Source organism: Acinonyx jubatus, chromosome A2 (assembly GCF_027475565.1).
Source record: "Acinonyx jubatus isolate Ajub_Pintada_27869175 chromosome A2, VMU_Ajub_asm_v1.0, whole genome shotgun sequence".
Classification (NCBI taxonomy): Eukaryota; Metazoa; Chordata; class Mammalia; order Carnivora; family Felidae; genus Acinonyx; species Acinonyx jubatus.
The window spans coordinates 15584455-15607834 of record NC_069383.1 but is presented as its reverse complement, the minus strand read 5'-3'; the positions used below and the strand labels follow the sequence as shown (position 1 = coordinate 15607834).

At 40.7% G+C, this 23380-nt stretch overlaps 1 protein-coding gene across 3 annotated transcripts in view; it reads right to left on the bottom strand.

Moving 5' to 3' along the window:
* Positions 1-23380, bottom strand: part of SVOPL (SVOP like) — a 71654-nt gene that overhangs the window by 26516 nt on the left and 21758 nt on the right. For all 3 annotated transcript variants that reach the window (XM_053218032.1, XM_053218034.1, XM_053218033.1), the window contains 3 exons: positions 21294-21422; positions 10492-10565; positions 368-573 (listed from right to left, as the gene is read on the bottom strand). In XM_053218032.1, the coding sequence (XP_053074007.1) occupies positions 368-573; positions 10492-10565; positions 21294-21422 (409 nt within the window). The remainder of the gene's footprint in view (positions 1-367; positions 574-10491; positions 10566-21293; positions 21423-23380) is intronic.

Below are 23380 nucleotides of genomic sequence, written 5' to 3'. Positions count from 1 at the left end.
TAGGTCAATCACTAATTGAAACCCTGCTAGATCTATATTTTAAATGGTTTATACTGTTTTTCATCAAATTCAAGGTTCTGTTGATTTTTAAGTACCATTATTTTATGTCTACTGAAACAAAAACAGTGCTGCAAATTGAAATCTAACATGCCACTGTAAGACACATCTCACTTTCAGAGATGTCAAAACATGGAGGAAAACACGCATCCTAGAATTGATATAATACAGTAATTCAAAGCTCTACTCCTCCAGACTTCTCCCTATACCAATCTGCACTGGAGACATGTCAGCAAGATGTGGGGACTTGTTCAGCTTTACCAGGCAGGAGCCACAGAGAGGGACCCAATACACAGAGGTAGACACTTACGAGCAATTTCCCCAATGGTGCTGATAATCATGGTCTGGTAGTCAGAGGGGGCAAACATGTGGCAGTGGCAGGGACTCTGGCTCCCTTCTGTGTCCCCCACAGTCACCACCACCTCAGACTCAGACCGCGAGCCACAGACCAAGTCCCGCTCCAGCAGCTCGGCACTGGCCAGAATGACTCCATAGTAGGCAAAAGAAATTCCCAGCCTGGAAGTGAGAGAAGCCAGTCATTAGAATGGCTGCCACCAGACTGAAGGAGGGGCAGTGCCACCAGAAGTAGAGAGAAGGGGATAGAAGCCCCCCACCCCCCGCCCTCTTCTAGCAGACAGGACAGGAGGCACTGGGTGGGAAGGGCATGGAAGGCAAGTCTCACCTATCTCATGGAGACTGGGGGTGGTGTGCAGGGGAACTGGAGTGGGAAATGGATTTGCAAACACAGCCTAGAACCAGATCCTGGAGGACCCCACAGTCAGTGAGGGAGTTTGAAGCACAAAACTGCTTGGTTAAAACAACACACATTTATTCTATCAGTTCTGTAAGCCAGAAGTTGTATGGGTCTGACTGATTTCTCTGCTCAGAGCCTCAGGAGACAGAAATCAAAGTGTAGGCAGGGCTGCATTCCTTTCTAGGTGTGGGGGGAAGAATCTTTCCAGATTCTAGGCAGAATTTTCTCCATGGGGCTGGAAAACTCCTCTCCATTCGCTTGCTGCTATTTGTTTTTATTCTTTTTAAATGTTTATTTTTGAGACAGAGAGAGAGAGAGACAGAGAGACAGAGAGAGAGAATGAACGGGGAAGGGGTAGAGAGAGAGAGGGAGACACAGAATCCAAAGCAGGCTCCATGCTCTGAGCTGTCAGCACAGAAACCCACGTGGGGCTCAAACTGACAAACTGTGAGATCATGACCTGAGCTGAAGTTGGACACTTAACTGACTGAGCCACCCAGGTGCCCCTCCTGTGCTGCTATTGACCAGTTGCTCTCAGCTTCTGCAGGCTTCCTTCATTGCTTGTCTTCAGTCAGTGAGTGTGGACCCAATCCTTCTCAGGCCCTGGAATCACCCACCTCACCTCTTGCTTTCTTCTCTGCTCCATCTTTGATTCCAACTGGAAAAATCACTCTATTCTTAAAAACCCAAGTGATTGGAGTCTTCCATTTTGATGTCATACTCTACGTACTTTGTTTCATTTTGTTTTTGTTTCATTCTCCTTAAGAATAGGTAGGGTGTTCCAGAAAATTTCAAAACAATTCCTTTTCTTAGAATTACAAAGCAGGCATTTGTGATTTTTAAAGCATCTTATTGGGGGAGGGGGCAGGGCCAAGATGGCGGAGCAGCATGGAAGTTCTCTGCTTCTCTTGTCCCTGAAATGCAACTAGATCAGCAACAAACCATTTTGCACACCTAGAAAATTGATCTGAGGATTAACACAACAATCTGCATAACTTGGGCCACAGAATTTGGCAGATACACAGTGCAGAGAGGTGAACTGGGGGAAGAAAGAAGCCATGGAGGGTTGGGAGCTGATTTAGTTTATGGAGAGAGTACAGAGATGTGGGGAGGTATAGGAAAAGCACTCCCCCCAAAAAGCAGATGGAGAGAAAAAGAAAGAGTGGAAACACCCAGAAGGGTCTGAACAAGAAAGGGATAAAGGAAAAAGGAGAGGGTTTCAATACCATTAGGACTCTATAAATAGGGCAGAGCAGCACTGGAAAGTCCTCAGCCCAATACGTGGCGGTGCTCTGATGGGAAGGGCAAATCCCCAGGAACTGGTAGCAAGGTCCAAAGGGTCCTTGGGCCACACAGGGAGAGGCAGGTCCCCTGCTGAGAGGACATTTGGTAGAGGCTGTGCAGCCTCCCCACGGGAAAAGGTCCTAGTGGACCCTGGAGAACAGCCACTTTTGCTGGTGTTGGAACAAGGACAACAGAATGTGGTGAAACCTGGTGCCAGTTGTGTGCTGTGATTTGCCATAGTCCCTGAACCACTGATGCTACACAATCATGCAAACTTTTTCTGGGGCAGAAAAGTCTCTGGGTCTCTGGGTCTCTGCGGTGTTGCGGTTGCACAAGTGTTCGCAGAGTCAGGCTGGCACCTGGCCATTGCTCAGCAAGACCCTCGCCCAGAGGGTCAGGGCAGGCCCAAACTGCAGGGCCCTCAAAAGTGAGAGGTTTGGAAACAAAGCCCATCTGAGGTAAAATTTAGGAAACAGTGCCACCTGGCAGGCTGCCAGCTTGGTCGCGGACAGTGGAGAAGCAGGAAGTGGATGGAAGCTGGAGATAAAGGAGGGGTGCCTGATGGCTGGTTGAGTAGGGCAGAGTTCTGATGCTACAGACTGGGTCACTGTGTGATGCCATTTTCACCTCTCCTACACCTGTGCATACATGTACACACACACCACACCAATCCACCGCAATAAGCTAAGCAGTGCCACCTAGTGGAGTACAGAGCTCTTACGTCAAGCCCTGTTCAAATGCAGCAACCAAGCCCTAGAGGATGACCACAAGTCTCTTCACCTGCTTAGTTTACAGACTATAAAGTGCTTCTAGTAGAAACTGGATGTAATTTCATTCAGATTTCATTCTGTTCACTGATCTATCTATTCAGTGTTTTTCTCTTTTCTTATTCTTGGATACAGAAAGAGAAAAAATATTTTTATTTTCTGTTTTTATAAAAAATTTTTTACCTTTTTTTACATTTTTTGGTAATTTTTAATGCTATTTTACTTTCTCCATTTCATTTTATTCTATTTTATTCTATACATTTTTTTAAAATTTAAAATTTTTTCTTTTTCTTTCTTTTTTGTTCTTTCCCCTTTTTCTCTATTCTATCAAGCTTCTTTCAACTCCAGACCAAAACACACCTAGGATCTAGCTTCCTTTATTTGATTTTTTGTGTTGTTTTTAATTTTTTAATTTTAATTTTAATTTTATTAATTCTTTTTTTCCTCCAAAATAATGAAAAGAAGGAATTCACCCCAAAAGAAAGAACAGGAAGAAATAACAGCCAGGGATTTAATCAACACATATATCTAAGATGTCTGAACTAGAATTTAGAACCACAATAATAAGAATACTAGCTGGGGTTGAAAAAAAAGCATAGAATCCCTTTCTGCAGAGATAAAAGAGGTAAAATCTAGTCAGGACGAAAAAATGCTATAACTGAGATGCAATCTCGAATGGATGCCATAGTAGCAAGGATGGATGAAGCAGAGCAGTGAATCAGTGATACAAAAGACAAAATTATGCAGAATAATGAAGCAGAAAAAAAGAGGGAAACTAAGGCAAAAGGGCATGATATAAGAATTAGAGAACTCAGTAACTCATTAAAAAGGAATAACCAAATCATAGGAGTCCCAGAAGGTGAAGAGAGAGAAAAAGGGGTAGAAGATTTATGTGAGCAAATCATAGTGGAAAACTTTCCTAAACTGAGGAAAGGCACAGACATCAAAATCCAGGATGCACAGAGAACTCCCATTAGATTCAACAAAAACCGACCACCAACAAGGCATATCACAGTCAAATTCACAAAATATTCAGGCAAGGAAATAATCATGAAAGCAGTAAGGGGGAAAAAAGTCAACCTATCAGGAAGACAGATCAGATTCACAGCAGACCTATCCACAGAAACTTGGCAGGCCAGAAAGGAGTGGCAGGATATATTAAATGTGCTGAATCAAAAAATATGCAGCCAAGAATTATTTATCCAGCAAGGCTATCATTCAAAATAGAGACATAATTTCCCACATAAATAAAAACTAAAGGAGTCCATGACCACTACACCAGTCCTCCAAGAAATTTTAAGAACTCTTTGAGAGGAGAAAAGATGAAGTGAAACAAAAAAGACCAAAAGCAACAAAGACTAGAAAGGACCAGAGAACATGACCAAAAACTCCAACTCTACAGTCAACACAATGGCAATAAATTCATATCTTTCAGTACTCATTCTAAATGTCAATGGACTAAATGCTCCAATCAAAAGACATAAGGTAACAGAATCAATAAGAAAACAAGAACCATCTATATCTTGTTTATAAGAGACCCGTTTTAGACCTAAAGACGCCTTCATACTGAAAGTAAGGGTATGGAGAAATATCTATTATGCTAATGGTCACCAAAAGAAAGCCAGAGTAGCCATACTTATATCAGACAATTTATATTTTAAAATAAAGACTGTAACAAGAGACGAAGGACATTATTTCATAATTAAGGGGTCTATCCACCAAGAAGATCTAAAAATTATAAATATTTATGCCCCCAATGTGAAACACCCAAAAACAGAAATCAATTATTTACAAATATAAAGAATTGGCAACAATACCATAATAGTAGGGGACTTCAACTCGCCACTTACAGCAATGGACAGATCATCTAAGCAGAAAATCAACAAGAAACAATGGCTTTGAATGACACACTGGACCAGGTGGTCTTAACAGATATATTCAGAACATTTCATCCTAAAGCAGCTGAATATACATTCTTCTCAAGTGCACATGGAACATTCTCCAGAATAGATCACATACTGGGACACAAATCAGCCCTCAATAAGTACAAAAAGATTGAGATCACACTGTACATATTTTCAGACCACAATGCTATGAAACTCAAAATCAACCACAAGAAAAAATTTGGAAAGACAACAAATACTTGGAGATTAGAGAACATCCTACTAAAGAATGAATGGTCTAACCAAGAAGTTAAATAGGAAATTAAAAAGCACATGGAAGCCAATGAAAATGATACTACTACAGTCAAAAACCTCTGGGACACAGCAAAGGCGGTCATAAGAGGGAAGTATATAGCAATCCTGGCCTTCCTAAGGAAGGAAGAAAGGTCTCGGATGCCCAACCTAATCTTATACCTTAAAAACTGGCAAAGAACAGCAAATAAAACCCAAAACCAGAGGAGACAGGGAATACTAAAGAATAGCAAGGAAATCAATGCTATGGAAACCAAAAAACAAGTAGAACAGATCAATGAAACTAGGAGCTGGTTCTTTGAAAGAATTAACAAAATTGATAAACCCCTAGCCAGTGTGATCAAAAAGAAAAAGGAAAGGACCCAAATAAATAAAATCAAGAATGAAAGAGGAAAGCTCACAATCAACACTACAGAAATACAAACAATAATAAGAGAATATCATGAGCAACTATATGCCAATAAACTAGGCAACCTGGAAAAAATGCACAAATATCTAGAAACATATAAACAACCAAAACTGAAATAGGAAGAAATAGAAAATTTGAACAGACCCATAACCACTAAAGAAACTGAATTAGTAATTCAAAATCTCCCAAAAAACAAGAGTCTGGAGCTGGATGGCCTTCCAGGGGAATTCTATCAAATATTTAAAGAAGAGTTAACACCTATTCTTTTCAAGTTGTTCCCAAAAATAGAAATGGAAGGAAAACTTCCAATCATTCTATGAGGCCAGCATTACCTTGATTCCAAAACCAGACAAAGACCCCACTATAAAGAACTATAGACCAATTTCTCTGATGAACATGGATGCAAAAATCCTCAACAAGATACTAGCCAACCGGATCCAACAATACATTAAAAGCATTATTCACTATTGTAAGTGGGATTTATACCTGGGAGGCAGAGCTGGTTCACTATCCACAAATCAATCAATGTGATACATCACATTAATAAAAGAAAGGGCCAGAACCACATGATCCTCTCAATAGATGCAGAGAAAGCATTTGACAAAATACAGCATCCTTTCTTGATTAAAAACCCTCAAGAAAGTAGGGATATAAGGAAAATTCCTCAAGATCATAAAAGTCATATACGAAAGATCCACTGCTATTATCATCCTCAATGGGGAAAAACTGAGAGCTTTTCCACTATGGTCAGGATCACGACAGGGATGTCTACTCTCACCACTGTTATTCAACATAGTATTGGAAGTCTTAGCCTCAGCAATCAGACAACACAAAGGAATAAAAGGCATCCAAATCAGCCAAGGAGGATGTCAAACTTTTAGTCTTTGCAGACAACATGATGCTCTATATGGAAAACAAAAGATTCCACAATAAAACTGCTAGAACTGATCTATGAATTCAGCAAAGTTGAAGGATATAAAAATCAATGCACAGAAATCAGTTGCATTTCTATGCACCCATAATGTAGAAGAAAGGGAAATCAAGGAATCGATCCCATTTACAATTGCACCAAAACCAATAAAATACCTAGGAACAAACCTAACCAAAGAGGTGAAAAATCTATACACTGAAAACTATAGAAAGCTTATGAAAGAAATTGAAGAAGACACACAAAAAAATGGAAAACATTCCGTGCTCATGGATTAGAAGAACAAATGTTAAAATGTCGATACTACCCAAAGCAATCTACATATTCAATGCAATCCTATCAAAATAACACCATCATCTTTCACAGAACTAGAACAAACAAGTCCAAAATTTGCATAGAACCAGAAAAGATCCCAAATAGCCAAAGCAATCCTGAAAAAGAAAAGTGAAACTGGAGGCATCACAATTCCAGACTTTAAGATGTATTAGAAAGCTGTAATCATCAAGGCAGTATGGTACTGGAACAAAAACAGACACTCAGACCAATGGAACAGAATAGAGAACCCAGAAATGGACCCACAAACATATGGCCAACTAATCTTTGACAAAGCAGGAAAGAATATCCAACGGAATAAAGACAGTCTCTTCAGCAAATGAGGCTGGGAAAACTGGACAGTGACATGCAGAAGATTGAACCTGAACCACTTTTTTACACCATACACAAAAATAAACTCAAAACAGATGAAAGACCTAACTGTAAGACGGGAAGCCATCAATATCCTAGAGGAGAAAGCAGGCCTCAGCCGCAGCAATTTTGACCTCAGCCGCAGCAACTTCTTACTCAACATGTCTCCAGAGGCAAGGGAAACAAAGCAAAAATAAGCTATAGAGACTTCATCAAGATAAAAAGCTCTGTACAGTGAAGGAAACAATCAGTAAAACTAAAAGGCAACCGACAGACTAGGAGAAGATATTTGCAAATGGTATATTAGATAAAGGGTTAGTATCCAAAATCTATAAAGAGCTTATCAAATTCAACACCCAAAATACAAACAATCCAGTGAAGAAATAGGCAAAAGACATCAATAGACATTTTCCAAAGAAGACATCCAGATGGCAAATAGACACGTGAAAAAATGCTCAACATCACTCATTATCAGGGAAATAAAATAAAAACCACAATGAGATAACACCTCACGCCTGTCAGAATGGCTAAAATTAACAACTCAGGCAGCGAGAGATATTGGTGAAGATGCAGAAAAATAGGAACCCTTTTACACTGCTGGTGGGAATGCAAACTGGTACAACCGCTTTGGAAAACAGTATGGAGGTACCACAAAAAATTAAAAATAGAACTACCCTGTGACCCAGGAATTGCACTACTGGGTATTTATCCAAATGATACAGGTGTGCTGTTTCAAAGGGGCACACACACCCTAATGTTTATAGCAGTGCTATCAACAATAGCTAAAGTATGGAAAGAGCCCAAATATTCATCAACGGATGAATAAAGATGTCATACACACACACACACACACACACACACACACACACACACACACACTGGAATATTACTCAGCAATCAAAAAGCATGAAATCTTGCCATTTGCCATTTGCAACAACATGGATTGAACTAGAGGGTATTGTGCTAAGCGAAATTAGAGAAAAGACACGTATCATATGACTTCACTTATATGTGCAATTTAAGATATAAAACAGATGAACATAAGGAAAGCAAAAATAATACAATGGAGGGGGACAAAACATAAGAGACTCTTAACTATAGAGAACACACTGAGGGTTGCTAGAGGGGTTGGGGGTCAGGGGGTGGGCTAAATGGGTAAGGGGCATTAAGGAAGACACTTGTTGGGATGAGCACTGGGTGTTATATGTAGGGGATGAATCACTGGATTCTAGTCCTGAAATCATTATTCCACTAAATGCTAACTAACTTGGGTATAAATTTTAAAAATAAATAAATAAATAAAACTCAAGTGATTGGATTGGGCTCACTTGCTTAATCCAGGATACTCTCCCTATTTTAAGGCCCATAACCTTATTTACATCTATGCAGTCCTTTCACATGAGCACTCAAATTAGTGTGTGATTAAATCAATGGAAGCTGGTAATCTTGGGGTTCATCTTTAGAATCCTGCCTATCCCCAAGTGTCTTTAGCAGGCCATGAGAGGAGAACAGAAGGGTTTTGCTTTTGCTTTATGTTTTCTTCCTGTCTTTATTCTGTCTATTCTTTAATTAATATTTTTGTTGAGATATAGAGTTATATAAAAGTTCATGTATCAAAGTCAGGAAAAGGAATAGTATCAGCCTCTCAGAAACTCCCCTTTTGCTCCTCTCAGTTTTACAGAAATTGTTGCAAAAGTCAGCTGTAAAAGACACATATAGGGAAAACCAGGGGAAATCACAAATGTTCTGGGTATTGGCTGATCTTAATCAGATGACTGTTCATCTCTGTCATCGGTTGATTGTAGAATTGGAGTCATCTAAGAAAAGGCCCTCAAGTAATTGAGAGTCTTAAAGTATCTGGGGTTGAAATGTCATGAAGCCTGGGCTTTCTTGAAAATATGTCAGCACAGGAAAACAGCTGAAGCAATAATGAGTGACTATCAATGACTGTCAGATCTGGGTGACGGGTCAGTTTCAGGTCATCATAGTATCCTGTACTTTTGTGTGAATTTGAAAATTTTCATAATGAAATATAAAAAAACACCCCACAAGTAATTATAATACTCTCCCTTGTTATTCATGTAGCTTGAGTTCAATTTCCAAATATTAAGAATATTTTAAAACTTAACATCTTAGGAGGTGACATACGAACCTATTAATAATTATTACATCCGGGAAAAGCAGATAGACAGACAACCACTTTTCTGGATTGAAACACTATAGATTAGTTTTGTCTGCTTTCTCTATTTATATAAATGGAATTGCATAATACATACCTGTGTGTCTGGCTTCTTTTGCTCGTTATGACATTTGTAAGACTCAGCGATGTTGAATGGAGATAACTAGTTATCTCCTTTCCATTCCTGTATAGCTTTCCAGTTTATGAACGTAACACTATTTATCCATTATACTGTTAATGGAATTGTGAGCTCTTTAGAGTTTGGGGCTGTGGCAAATAAAATAATTCTATGGACATTCATGTAAAAATATATTGTGGTAAACATATGTATGCATTTCCGCTAGGTGGAAACATATGTGTGGACTTACCGAGCTGTAGGCTGTGCTTATTTTCAACTGTGATAAATACCTCTAGACAGTTGCCCAAAGTGGTTTTAACTTGAACTTCAGTCAACAGCGTGTGACTCCACTTACTTTATATTCTTCCTAACACTTGGTGTAGTCAATCTGTTCAATTTTAGCCATTCCAGTGGATATGTAACAGTGTCATTGGTTTTAATTTGCATTTCCCTGGTGACTTTCAGGTTGAGCATATTTTCATATGTTTATTTAATACAATTTTGGTCAAATGCCTATTCAAGTCTCTTGTTGAGATAGAGGGTAACATTTCTCTACTGCGTGGTGTATCTTTTTCTTGTCCAGTCTTGTAATTTTTGAGATATTTATAATATGTATATGAATTTATTTGGTACGTATTTTAGAAATTTTTTCACCCAGTTGGTGACCTACTTTTCAGATTGTTCGTATCTCACGACACAGAGCTCCTAATTTAATGTAGTAGCACTTTTTGTATCTTGTTTAGAAAATCTTTCTGGACCCAAGGTTATGGCTACAGAGATGTGAAGTACAAAGAAAACTGCCGTAGCCTATTCCATTGAATTTGATTATTGATGACTCCAAAGGATCCCTTTCCACCATGTGGTGAGGAAAAAACCCAGACTACAAAAGTTTAGAACGTGAGCTCATATGAAAAATAAAACACTGGTCATGGACAATTTCTTTCTCCTTTAAAAAAAATTGGTTCATTTACTTATTGGTTTGTTGGTGGTGGTGGTAGAAAGATAAGACATTGCTGGAGTCAGCCTGTGGTTTTTCTGTCCAGTGGCATAGAGTGGATTTACTTAAGTCAGCTTTGTGTTTATTGAGAAGTCATTTTGAAATAATTACACTCTTACCATATGACCCAGATCTGTAATGTGGTCCGTAAATATTTAGCATCCAATAGGTCTGCAAATCTTCCTCTTTTTTCCTGGGATAGTGAAAAGGGACAGGGAGATTAGATTTAGTGGCTTAAGGACTGGCAAAGCTTTCTCTAGTATTTTGGAGAACAGAAAATAAGAACAGCTTGGGAATGTGGTGGGGCGAGAGAACCACTCAACTCCCAGGAGTGCACCTCACCAGGCCCACAGATCATTGCTTCTGCACGTTCATCTCAGCCAGTCTTTGCATGCTTTTTTTAAGTTCTTTTTGAACTTCTACAAATGTTTGTTTATTTTTGAGAGAGAGAGAGAGCAACAGAGCGCAGTGGGGGAGGGGTAGAGAGAGAGGGGACACAGAATCCAAAGCAGGCTCCACACTCTGAGCTGTCAGCACAGAGCCCGCTGTGGGGCTCAAACTCATGAATGGTGAGATCGTGACCCAAGCTGAAGTCAGACACTTAATGAACTGAGCCACCCAGGCACCTCTGCGTGCTTTTTATTATCACTGACAAGGACCAACCCATTGAATTGAAGACTCTAACCCTTTTTCTCTTCCTCTTCTCACCAGTGCTGGTGAATGGTGGAGCTGAGCATGGAAAATAGGATACATGAAAAGTATAATTGTAAAGCTGATTGGAGATTCTTTTTATATATGTTTGTTTATTTTGAGAGAGAGGAGAGCGAGCAGGAGGGGGCAGAGAGAGAGAGAAAGAGAGAATCCCAAGCAGGCTCCATGCTGTCAGTGCAGAGCCCTACATGGGTCTTCAACTCATGAAACTGTGAGATCATGACCTGAGCAGAAACCAAGAGTCAAACGCTAAACCCGCAGAGCCACTCAGGCACCCTTGGTGGAAGATTCTTTTAAACTTCATATTGAAATGAAAAATAGTATTATTTTTCATAGCAAGAGAATTGTGTAAGGAAAAACTGGCATACATGTGGAAAAAGGATAGAATGTCTGACTTCTTTTTGTGTCTTTAGGGTGATTCGCAGAAGTCTTATCCATAGTCAGTGCTAATTAAATATTTTGAATAAAAATAAACAAAGATGGGTTATATATGATTGGGCAGTGGTGGATTGTTATTTAAAGCTAGGAGAGTGTTATGCTAAGTGAAATAAGTCATACAGAGAAAGACAGATACCATATGTTTTCACTCCTATGTGGATCCTGAGAAACTTAACAGAAACCCATGGGGGAGGGGAAGGGAAAGAAAAGTTAGAGAGGGAGGGAGCCAAATCATAAGAGACTCTTAAAAACTGAGAACAGGGGCGCCTGGGTGGCGCAGTCTGTTAAGCGTCCGACTTCAGCCAGGTCACGATCTCACGGTCCGTGAGTTCGAGCCCCGCGTCGGGCTCTGGGCTGATGGCTCAGAGCCTGGAGCCTGTTTCCGATTCTGTGTCTCCCTCTCTCTCTGCCCCTCCCCCGTTCATGCTCTGTCTCTCTCTGTCCCAAAAACAAATAAACGTTGAAAAAAAAATTAAAAAAAAAAACCTGAGAACAAACTGAGGGTTGATGGGGGGTGGGAGGGAGGGGAGGGTGGAGGATGGGTATTGAGGAGGGCGACTGTTGGGATGAGCACTGGGTGTTGTATGGAAACCAATTTGACAATAAATTTCATATTTAAAAAAATAAATAAAGCTAGGAATGCTTCAAGGGGTGCTCTGTTGAAAACCAACTATTCTTTTCTCACGAATAGACCTGAAATTACAGGTCCCCTCTGGCGAGACCAGCAGTAAACCAGGCATCCTGGATTTTGTTGTCACAGAAAGTTTCAGTTTGAAGGAGCTTGCTTGGGGGACTTTTTAAAAAAGTAACCTCCATGCCCACCATGGGGTTCCAGCTTACAACCCCTAGATCAAGAGCCAGCCAGGGACACTGCTGTTCCAGTGACTTTTAGGCTCAGCTCCTAGAGGTCACTGTGGAAACAGGGGAGCAACTGACAGTCCTCTTTCATCTGCTTTACATGTTGGGGCTCTGGCTACTTATCATTGGAAAACCTCTGAACTAGTCCTAGCCTTCCATTTTTCCAATACAGAAAATGTGGCCCAAAAAGGGTAAGTGACTTGCCCCAGGTCACAGAGCTTGTGGGCAGCAGAGCCAGCCTGCTATCCAGGTCTTCTAAGTACTAGTCCTGACTCTTGCCCATCTACCTTTCTGACATGCCCCCTTGAGTTTATGTGTGACTATGGTCCCCTCAACTTCCCGAGTGTAACCGGAGATTCAGAATGCTGAGTCTGCAGTGAATCATAATGAATTACAAGTTGCATTCACATAAATTATTTGCCCATGAACCTTTGACTACAAGCCAAATTGGTGGACTCACTCATCTCATCTGTGGTGTGGCTCTTCCTTAGCCAGTGCCCGGAGCTTTTCATCTCCGTGTCTGCACCGTGAAGCTACACAGGCTGGTCTGCCCATACCATCTCGTCCAGCCTCCTCCGCATGGCATTCTGATGACAGCTGGTGTGACCAAATCCACTGCACATTCCTGCCTCTGGTCTTGACTCACACCATTCCTCCTCTTTCGTCCCCTGAGGCTGCCTCTCCTTTCAGGGTTTGACTTTCGCCACAGCGATCCCCTCAAAGGGGTTCAACTGCCCTGGCTCCTGGTCACCTCTCTGCTCCAATCCTATACGCTGTTGCCTATGCCACTCACCTGGTTCTAACATCTGACTGTTCTGTGGGTGATTCTTTGCTGTGTGAGCCTCATCTCACCAAGCAGAGTGTAAGAGACTTGAAGGCAGGGTCAATGACTTGTAGCTCTGTATCCGGGGGCTCGCACAAGAGACAATGGCGAAGATGGACAAGACCCTCTGATGGGCATGTGGATGGAAGCTGCATGCTGAAGGTGAGAGAAGGAAAGCAGGAGGAAGAGGAAAAGGAAGGGGGAGAAAGGAGAAAGATGTAAGAGGCAGGGGTGGGGAGGATGTGGAATGTGGAGAGAAGATGGAGACCAGAGAGGGGTGGAGGAGGGAGCATAGTTGTTATGGGAATTGAGTCTCTCCAATTTAGTAATTTAGTACAGTAACAATACTGTGTAATATATTTGACACTTGTTAAGAGAGTAGCTCTTACATGCTCTCACCACAAAAAAAGAAAGGGTAATTACGTGATATGACAGAAGTGTTCACTAACTCTATGGCAGCTAACATTTTGAGATATATAAGCGTACCAAATCAATACACTGTGCACCTTAAGCTTATACAATTACATCTCAATAAAGCTGGGAGAGGAAAAAACAAAAGAATAGGCTCTCCAACTGCCATACCAGCCCTGGTAAGAACCTACAACTTTTCTCCGTTATCACTGGTGTCCCTGCTTTGTGTCATTCCCCACCTCTCTGGTGATGCCTTTTGCTCTGTCATATGTCCAGCATCCTTGTATTCTGTCTTTCCTCCTCCTATTCAAGTCTGCGCTTAGCCATGGATCTAAGGATGCAAACGCTGATTGATAAAGGTCACAGGAAGCCTTAAATGCTGGGATGAGGATTCTGGACTTCACTCATAGTCAGGGACTGTGAGGGGTGGAGGTGGGAGGCACTGAAGGCTCCTGAGCAGCAGGGGTGGTATTGACGTTTAAAGACAATTTGTCTGACTGTGTTGTGCTAGATGAAATCATGGAGCATGGGGCAAGGAGGTGGCTGTGCGAAAGACAGAGACTAGAGTAAAAGCCACCGTTTTAGAAGAACCAATGGGATTGGCAGCCGATCATTCTTGGTTGTGCAGAGGCTTACAATGAGTCGAAGGAAACCCCACAGCGAGATGAGCATTAATGAACACCTGTTTCAGGCAGCAATGTGAAATATGCCAGACACAATATTGTATAATTCCCCTTATATGAAATAGAGAATAGGCAAATTCCTAGAATCAGAAAGCAGAAGCTATCAGAAGTTTGGGGTAGATAGGCGTGAGGAGTTATCACCTCACAGAGTATCTGTTCAGGATGACGACAAAATCCTGAATGTACTTAATGCCACTGAACTTTATGCTTCAAAATGATGACACACACAAATGGAAAAATATTCCATGCTCATGCATTGGGAGAAAAAATATTGTGAAAATGTCCATATTACCAAACGCAATCTACAGATTTACTACAATCCCTACCAAAATATCGACAACATTTTTCAAAGAACTAGAACAAATAATACTAAAATTTGTATGGGACCACAAGAAACCCCTGAATAGTCAAACCAATCTTGAAAAGGAGGAACAAAACCAGAGGCATCACAATCCCAGATTTCAAGATGTCCTACAAAGCTATAGTAATCAAAACAGTATGGTGCTGGCACAAAAACAGACACAAAGATCAATGAAACAGAATAGAGAGCCCAGAAATAAACTCACAATTGTATGTTCCAATTAATCTTCAACAAAGGAGGCAAGAGTATGCCATGGGAAAAAGGCAGTCTCTTCAACAAATGCTGCTGGGAAAAATGAACAGCTACATGCAAAACAATGAAACTGGACTACTTTCTTACACCATATACAAAAATAAGCTCAAAATGGATTAAAGACCTAACTGTGAGACCTGAAACCATAAAAGTCCTAGAAGAGAGCACAGGCAATAATTTCTCTGACGGTGACATAGCAGCATTTTTCAAGACATGTCTTCTGAGGCAAGGGAAACAAAAGCAAATATAAACTTTGGGACCTCATCAAAATACAAAACATCTGCACAGCGAAGGAAACAATCAACAAAACTAAAAGACAACCTACTGAATGGGAGAAGATATTCACAAATGACATATCCAATAAGGGGTTAGTATCCAAAATACATAAACCATTTATGCAACTCAACACCAAAAAAAAAAAAAAACCCTAAAAAAATCCAATTTAAAAAACAACAGAATACATGAACAGACATTTCTTCAAAGAACACATCCAGATGGCAACAGATACAAGAAAAGATGCTCAACATCACTCACCATCAGGGAAATGCAAATCAAAACCACAATGAGATATATCCTCACTATAGTTAATTTTGAGTAACATCAAAAACACAAGAAACAGAGTGTTTCTTGTGAGCCTGGGTGGCTCAGTATGTTAAGTGTCCAACTCTTGGTTTCAGCTCAGGTCATGATCTCACAGTCATTGGATCAAGCCCTGTATCTTGGGATTCTCTCTCTCTCTCTCTCTCTCTCTCTCTCTATCCCTATCTCTCTGCCCCTTCCCCACTCACAAATGTGCAGGCACTCACTCTCTCTCTCAGAATAAATAAACATTTTTTAAAAACTACAAGAAACAACAAGTGTTGGTGAGAATATGGAGGAAAGCGAACCCTCTAGCACTGTTAGTGGGAATGCAAACTGGTGCAGTCACTATAGAAAACAGTATTAAGATTCCTCAAAAAATTAAAAATAGAATTACCACATGATCCAGCAATCACATCACTAGGTCTTTACGCAAAGAATACCAAAATGCTAATTTGAAAAGATATGTGCACCCTTATGTTTACTGTGGCGTTGTTTACAAAAGCCAAATTATAGAAGCAACCCAAGTGTCCATCCATAGATGAATGGATAAGGAAAAGGTGGTGTATGAGTACAGTGGAATAATACTCAGCCATCAAAGAGTGAATCTTCCCATTTGCAATGACATGGTTACATCTAGAGGGTATAATGTTAAGAGGAACAAGTCAGAGAAAGACAGTATCACATGACTTCACTCATATGTGGCATTTAAGAAACAAAACAAATGAACAAAGAAAAAAAGAGACAAAATAATGGATTCTTAATTATAGAGAACAAACTGATGGTTACCAGAGGGGAGGTTTGTGGGGAGATGGGTGAAATAGGTGAAGGAAATTAAGAGTGCACTTATCATGATGAGAAACGAGCAATGTATAAAATTGTTGAGTCACTATACTGTATATCTAAAAGTAACCCAACACTGTACATTAATTATACTAGAATTAAAACTTTTAAAAAACCTTGCCTGGAAAAAAAAAGATTACAGTTGACGCTTGAAAAATGTGGATCTGAACCATGCAGGCCCACTTAAATGTGGATTTGTTTTTAATAAATACAGCACAGTACTATAAATGTGTGTATAAATGTATGTATAAATGTTTCCTTATGACTTTTTTTTTTTTTTTAGACAGCAGGGGAGAGAGCAGAGGGAAAGAGAGAATCTCAAGCAGGTTCCATGCTCAGTGCAGAGACTGATGCGGGGCTCGATCCCACAACTCTGGGGATCATGACCTGAGGGGAATTCAAGAGTTGGACACTCAACTAACTGAGCCACCCAGGCACCCCATCTCTTCCTTATGATTTTCTTAATTACATTTTCTTTTCTCTAGCTTACTTTATTGTAAGAACACAGTATATAATACATATTACATACAAAATCTATGTTAATCAACTGGTTATGTTATCAGTAAGGCCTCTGGTCAATAACAGGCTATTAGTAAAGTTTTTGAGGAGTCAAAAGTTACCCATAGATTTTTAACTCCACAGTGCCCCTAACCCTTGTGTTGTTCAAAAGTCAACTATGCTCACCTTAGAATCTTGGATTCTTCACTTTTCTGAGGTCAGTTTCTTTTTTTTTTTAATGTTTATTTATTTTTGAGAGAGGGAGAAAGACAGAGTGTGAGCAGGGAGGGGCAGAGAGAGAAACACAGAATCTGAAGAAGGCTCCAGGCTCCAAGCCATCAGCACAGAGCCTGACACAGGGCTGGAACTCACGAGCTGTGAAATCACTACCTGAGCCAAAGTCAGCCACCCAACCAACTGAGCCACCCAGGTCCCCCTTCTGAGGTCAGTTTCTTAATTTGACAAATAAAAGTAATAATATTTGCCTACCTCATAGGGATTTTCTCTAAGTATCAAATAAAAAATGTGTGTGTGTGTGTGTGTGTGTGTGTGTGTGTGTGTGTGTGTGTGTGTGTAAAGAGAAAAAAGGGTGCCTGGGTGGCTCAGTTGGTTAAGGGTCCAACTCTTGATTTCAGCTCAGGTCATGATCTCAGGGTTGTGAGATCCAGCCCTGCATCAGGCTCTGTGCCCAGCACGGAGCCTGCTTGAGATTCTCTCTCACACTTTCTCTGCCTTACCCTTGCTCATGTGCATGTGCGCACACGCGCTCTCTCTCTCTCTCTCAAAAAAAAAATAAATAAAATAAATAATAAATAAAAATAAAAATAAAGAGAACAAAGAATAGAGATAAAAAGCATATGAGAACTTTCCCCTCAGGAAATTCAGTCTTCTGGTAAGAGTCTTTTTTGTTTTGTTTTTTGTTTTTTAATGTTGCTGAGGAATATAAAAAGACTCGAATAGTGGGAACCATATACTTTTATCAAAACAAGAATTTTTAATACTATAAAGGTATCAATTCTCTTTATGTATTAACTAATAATTTCAACACCATCCCAATTAAACTTTTAAAAAATGTCTATTTATTTTTGAGAGAACGAGGGACAGAGCGGGAAGAGGGGAGGGGCAAAGAGAGAGAGGGAGACACAGAATCCGAAGCAGGCTCCAGGCTCTGGGCTGTCAGCACAGAGTCTGACACAGGGCTTGAACTCACAAACCGCGGGATCACGACCTGAGCTGAAGTCAGACGTTTAACTGACTGAGCCACCCAGGTGCCCCAACACCATCCCAATTAAACTCTCCTAGATTTTGGAGGGAAATTAGGAGAAGATCTTAATAAAGTGACTTCAAAGCTGTTCTAGAAAAATAGTACTCAGAAAATAATTTGGAAAATTCTGAAGAAGAATTTTGACAAGGGGGACTTACCCTACTAATACAAAAAAATACTGTTATTAAAAGCATCACATTGGACCAACAATTAATCTCTATCCTCTTCCCAACAACATGAAATGCCCTCTTTATCACTTAATAAGTCCCCATATATACTTGAATCTACAAATCTGTCATTAGAACACAATAGAGAATTCAAAAATAGATTCAAATATACAAAGGATGAATTATTCAATAAAAATATATGAGTGCAATGGTTAGCCATTTGGATATGACAAAGCTAGACCTGTACCATGTTTCTCATATTCAGTTAAACCCAGATGGTCCAACATTTAAATATTAAGTATGAAACCAAATTAACCAAATAAGAAGAAGAAGGATACAAGAATGTAGGTGTAAAAATTAAGTCTGAAACCACTAAAAAAGAGAGCAGTAAAAACATTAATAAACCTAAATAGATACCTGCTTAGAAAGTAATATCTAATTTAGGAAAACTTATAAACAACAGGAAACCAAAACATCAGACAAAAATAATTTGGAAGATGAGACTGGGGCAGATCAGAATTAATATTTTCAAGGTCCTTGTATTGTTCAGATGGCAAATAAAGATACTAAAAAACATAGGTATTGTGGGAGCACATTTTCAATATTTAAGGGCTACCTCTATAATAAAAGGAATAGAATGAATAAATTATAAGCCAGTAGAAGGAAACACAGTGGGGAGAAAATCAAACTGAATCACTCTAGTAAAAGGTAGGAAAGGAGAAAAGGAAATATATGGTCAAGAGGAAATATAAAATAAAATGACAGAAGTCCAAATATGTGAGTAATCACAATAGATGTAACTGAATCAAATTCATTGCTAAAAGACACAGAATACCAGACTGAGTGAAAAAAAAAAAAAAGATCAGCTATATAATTAGAAGAAACAACTTTAAAGCAAAGTAACACAGAAAAGTTAAAAATGAAGTCTGGAAAAAAGATCCATCAGCAAAAATGCTAACCTAAGCTAGTTTCAATACACTAATATGAGCGAAAATAAAATGTAAGGCCCAAAGCAGTATAAAGAAGTGACATCATAATAAAATCTATCCATAAAATTAAGCCAATCATATGCTAGGAAGCACCAAGATATTCTCAAATTATATGAAGTAAACTGTCAGGCTTATAAGGAGAAATCAACAAAGCCATCATGTTATTGGCAAACTGTTAGCTCAGCTAAGCAAAATCTAGCACAAGTGTCAGATATTTATATGGCACAATTAACAACGTATAACAAAATACATACAATGAGAACACACGCTCTTTTGAGGCACACATGGAACATCAATGAAAAGTCACTATGTAGAGAACAAAAGAAAAGTCTCCAAAGTTCCAAACAATTGATAACATCTTCTGACCAAAATGCAATTAAATTAGAAACAAAGAACACAAAAGAGTGTTAACAGATAACACACTGGTTAAAGAGAAGTTCATAGCAGTTACAAAATAGAAATAAAAATAAAATTACTCTCTAACAAAACTTGCCAAATGTAGCTAAATGCTTCATTAAAAATCAAAAAGACTGACAACAAATGAGCTAAGTACTAAACTCAAGAAGCTAGAAAAACATAAAAAGCTAAAGAAGAAAACAAAGAATAGAAATTAATGAGGCTGCCAAAAAAAATCAATAAAGAGAATAACAACAACACCAAAAACAAAAAACCCTTGTTCTTTGAAGTTACTATACAAACCTCTAGTAAGAGGACCAAGAAAAAAGAGAGAAGCCACAAATAAACAGCATTAAAATGAAAGAGGGGACATACATAGATTCTTGAAACTCATCAGAGAACACTGGGAACAGTGGGATTTTACATCAATAAATTTGAAAACTTAGATGAGCTGGACAATTTTCTAAAATATATATGTTACCAAAATTGACTCAACCAAAAGTCTTAAACAAAAGTAGACTGTGACCTTTACATAAATTGATTCATACTTTTAAAAACTCCCCATAACACCCCATCATTATCCCCCACCCCTCACCTCAAAAAAAATATTAGGCATAAACTACTTTCGAGGCAAGTTTCACCAAGCACTCCAAGTTGGCTGGACAGGTGAGGGAGGTGCCATTGGTCAAACTTCCCAGAGCTTATGATTGGCCTGCCTATGGGTGGGTGGTCAGCACTGGTGTGAGAAATGATTTCAAATTGACCTTGAGAGTCCTGAAAACATTACACTGTAAATGCCAAACTGTGTTTTAAAAAATCATTTAGGGGTGCCTGGGTGGCTCAGTCAGTTAAGCGTCCGACTTCAGCTCAGGTCATGATCTTGCGGTTTGTTGAGTTTGGGCCCTGCGTCAGGCTCTGCGCTGATGGCTCAGAACCCGGAGCCTGTTTCGGATTCTGTGTCTCCCTCTCTCTCTGACCCTCCCCCGTTCATGCTCTGTCTCTCTCTGTCTCAAAAATAAACGTTAAGAAAAATAATAAAAATAAAAAATCATTTAAAAAGGGGGTGCCTGGGTGGCTCAGTTGGTTAAGCATCTGACTCCTGGCAATGGCTCAGGTCACGATCTCACAGTTTATGAGTTCAAGCCCCACGTCAAGCTCTGTGCTGGCAGTGTGGAGGCTGCTTGGGATTCTCTCTGCCCTCTCTCTCTCTGCCCCTCTCCCCCTTCTCTATCAAAAATAAATAAACATTTTAAAAAATAAAAAGTAAATTAAAAAGCACTACAAATCATTTCATGAGGTTTATAAGTTTGAGACCACTTACCATTTATACAATTTTATATCATTTATAAGGCCAGCACAAGAAAACGAAATTATAAAACAATCTCTCACCGATATAAACAATGATGCCAAATCATGTGACTAGCTCCACCAGGTAGATGTTACTATTCCCATTTCATTGATGAGGAAAACGAAGGCAGGGAACTTTCCAGGGCCACGGGGCTCTGAGTGCAGCTGGATTTTGTCCCAGTCTACTCTGCTCTTTTCTCTTCCCTCCAGGGCAGGGCTCCAGAGTGAAGGTCCCCTCCCCTCCACCCTTCCCCGAGGAGGTGGCTGGTGGGGGAAAGAGACCTCCTGGCTGGGAACTTACCAGGATGGGCTCCACCAGCCTCCCCTCTGGCATGACGGAGCGGTTCATCTTGGCGATGTGCTCCAGTGTGGCCAAGGCAGCCTGAGTGTTCCCAGTGGAGACATTGAAGCGAGCAGACTCAGGAATAAACTGGGCGCAGAAGGAAAGAACATCAGAGTTGCAACTGCTGGGACCCCGGGGGTTCGGCTATTACTGCTGCATATGTCATGCCGCCCCAGTTTCCAGATGGAAGATTAGCAAGCACAAAGCCACACCAACAGCAGGCAGGCATCCTGTGCATTCCAACTGGTTCCGGAACAAATAAGGTCATCTTCTCCTTATTGGAGTTCCTTCTTGATGACAGCGGGTCAGTACGGATTTGCAGCAATTCAGCTCAACCTACTTGTTAACACAATTCTTACATTCCCTTGGGAAATAACTGCTGCCCCAGGGCCTCCACTTGTCTGTCACCCCAGCCTCTCCCCAGTAGCCCTGCGACCTCCCACATGCAACACCCCACAGCATGACTACAGCAGGGACCTCTAGCACCCATGAGGTGGAAGAATTGCTCCTGACTGGCCAGACCCTCAGCCCCACTGATTGTTGAATGTCTTGAACACGACACCCAGAAAACGGTACAGGCCTCTATGGAAGCTGGGACCTTGAAAATCACCATGGACCTCTTCCTGCCCCTCCTGCCTCGCAACCAGTCAAGGCCAGCTGGTTCTTCCTGAGAAAAGCACCTCCCCCAGCAGCACCCTGCTCCCCACCCGGTGGCCAGGGGCCAGTGGGCAGGGCAGCTCCTCCTCATCGCCCACCAGGATTATTCTGACTGCTTTCCTGGCCTTTTCTGTGTTCCCTCCCACCCAGGCTCCATGGAGCCATGAGCCAGCTTCCCAGCACCCCTCATCCCAGCCTGCCTGCTCTCCCCCAAACGTGTTCTGCATTTCATGCCTTCATGACTGGGCTGACGCAGCAGTCCTGCCAAAATGCCCTTTCCCCACTGTCCAGGGATCCCAATGCAGGCCATTCCATCCCACAAGGCCAAATTCAAGAGCACCACCCCACTGGAACAAACCACTCTTTCCCCTGCACACCCACAGAAGGAAAGCTGTTATGGCGCCTACCGAGTCTCACTGGTACTACCAGCTTTTACATTCGTATCTATGGAGCCTGCTTCAGATTCTGTGTCTCCCTCTCTCTCTGCTCCTCCCCTGCTCATGCTCTGTCTCTGTCTCTGTCTCTTTCAAGAGTAAATAAACATTAAAGAAAAATTTTTAAAAACCGTATCAATTGTCCAATTATAGTTTTCAGGTGTCTAGATTTGGAAACAACTCACATAGGACAGACCTTGGGTTGTAGTTGATCCTAAGCCCAGCAGTACCCAGCTGTGGGAGGCAGTTGGCTAAGAAGCCGCACAGTCAGCCTACACCAAGCAAGGCAGATGGGCTGCTCACGGGAAGCACCAAGCCCGCTAAACCCTTGGGCCCAGGCACCTGCAGGTCTTTGGGAGGACATCAAGTCACAGTTCAGTGCAGAGAGCACCCTGACCACCCGGCTCATCCAGAAAAAAAAAAAAAAATGGACAGGGATCTGGGAGCAGGTGTCATGGGAAAGAGTTGAAGGTAATGGTACTGTTTAATTCAGAGAAGGAAAGCTTTGGTTAGGCTAGTTCTTAAGTATTTGGAAGAATACCATGTAGACGACACTCCTCTGGTTTTTCACAGAGACGTGCTAAGACCGCAGGTAAATTCATAAGGGAGGAAGGGGTCCTCTCAACAGAACAAAGAACTTCCTAAGAACTGGGACTGACTGCAGTTGGAACATACTGAAGGAGTCTATAAAGTCTAAAGTCTAAAACTTCTCAGGGTGGCTCAGGTGATAAGTGTCCCACTTCAGTTCAGGTCATGATCTTACAGTTTGTGAGTTGAAGCTCAGCATCGTGCTCTGCGCTGACAGCTCAGAGCCTGGAGCCTGTCTCAGATTCTGTGTTTCTCTCTCTCTCTGCCCCCTCCCCTTCTAGTGTTCTCTCTCTCTCTCTCTCTCTCTCTCAAAATAAATAAATAAATAAATAAATAAATAAATAAATAAATAAATAAATATTAAAA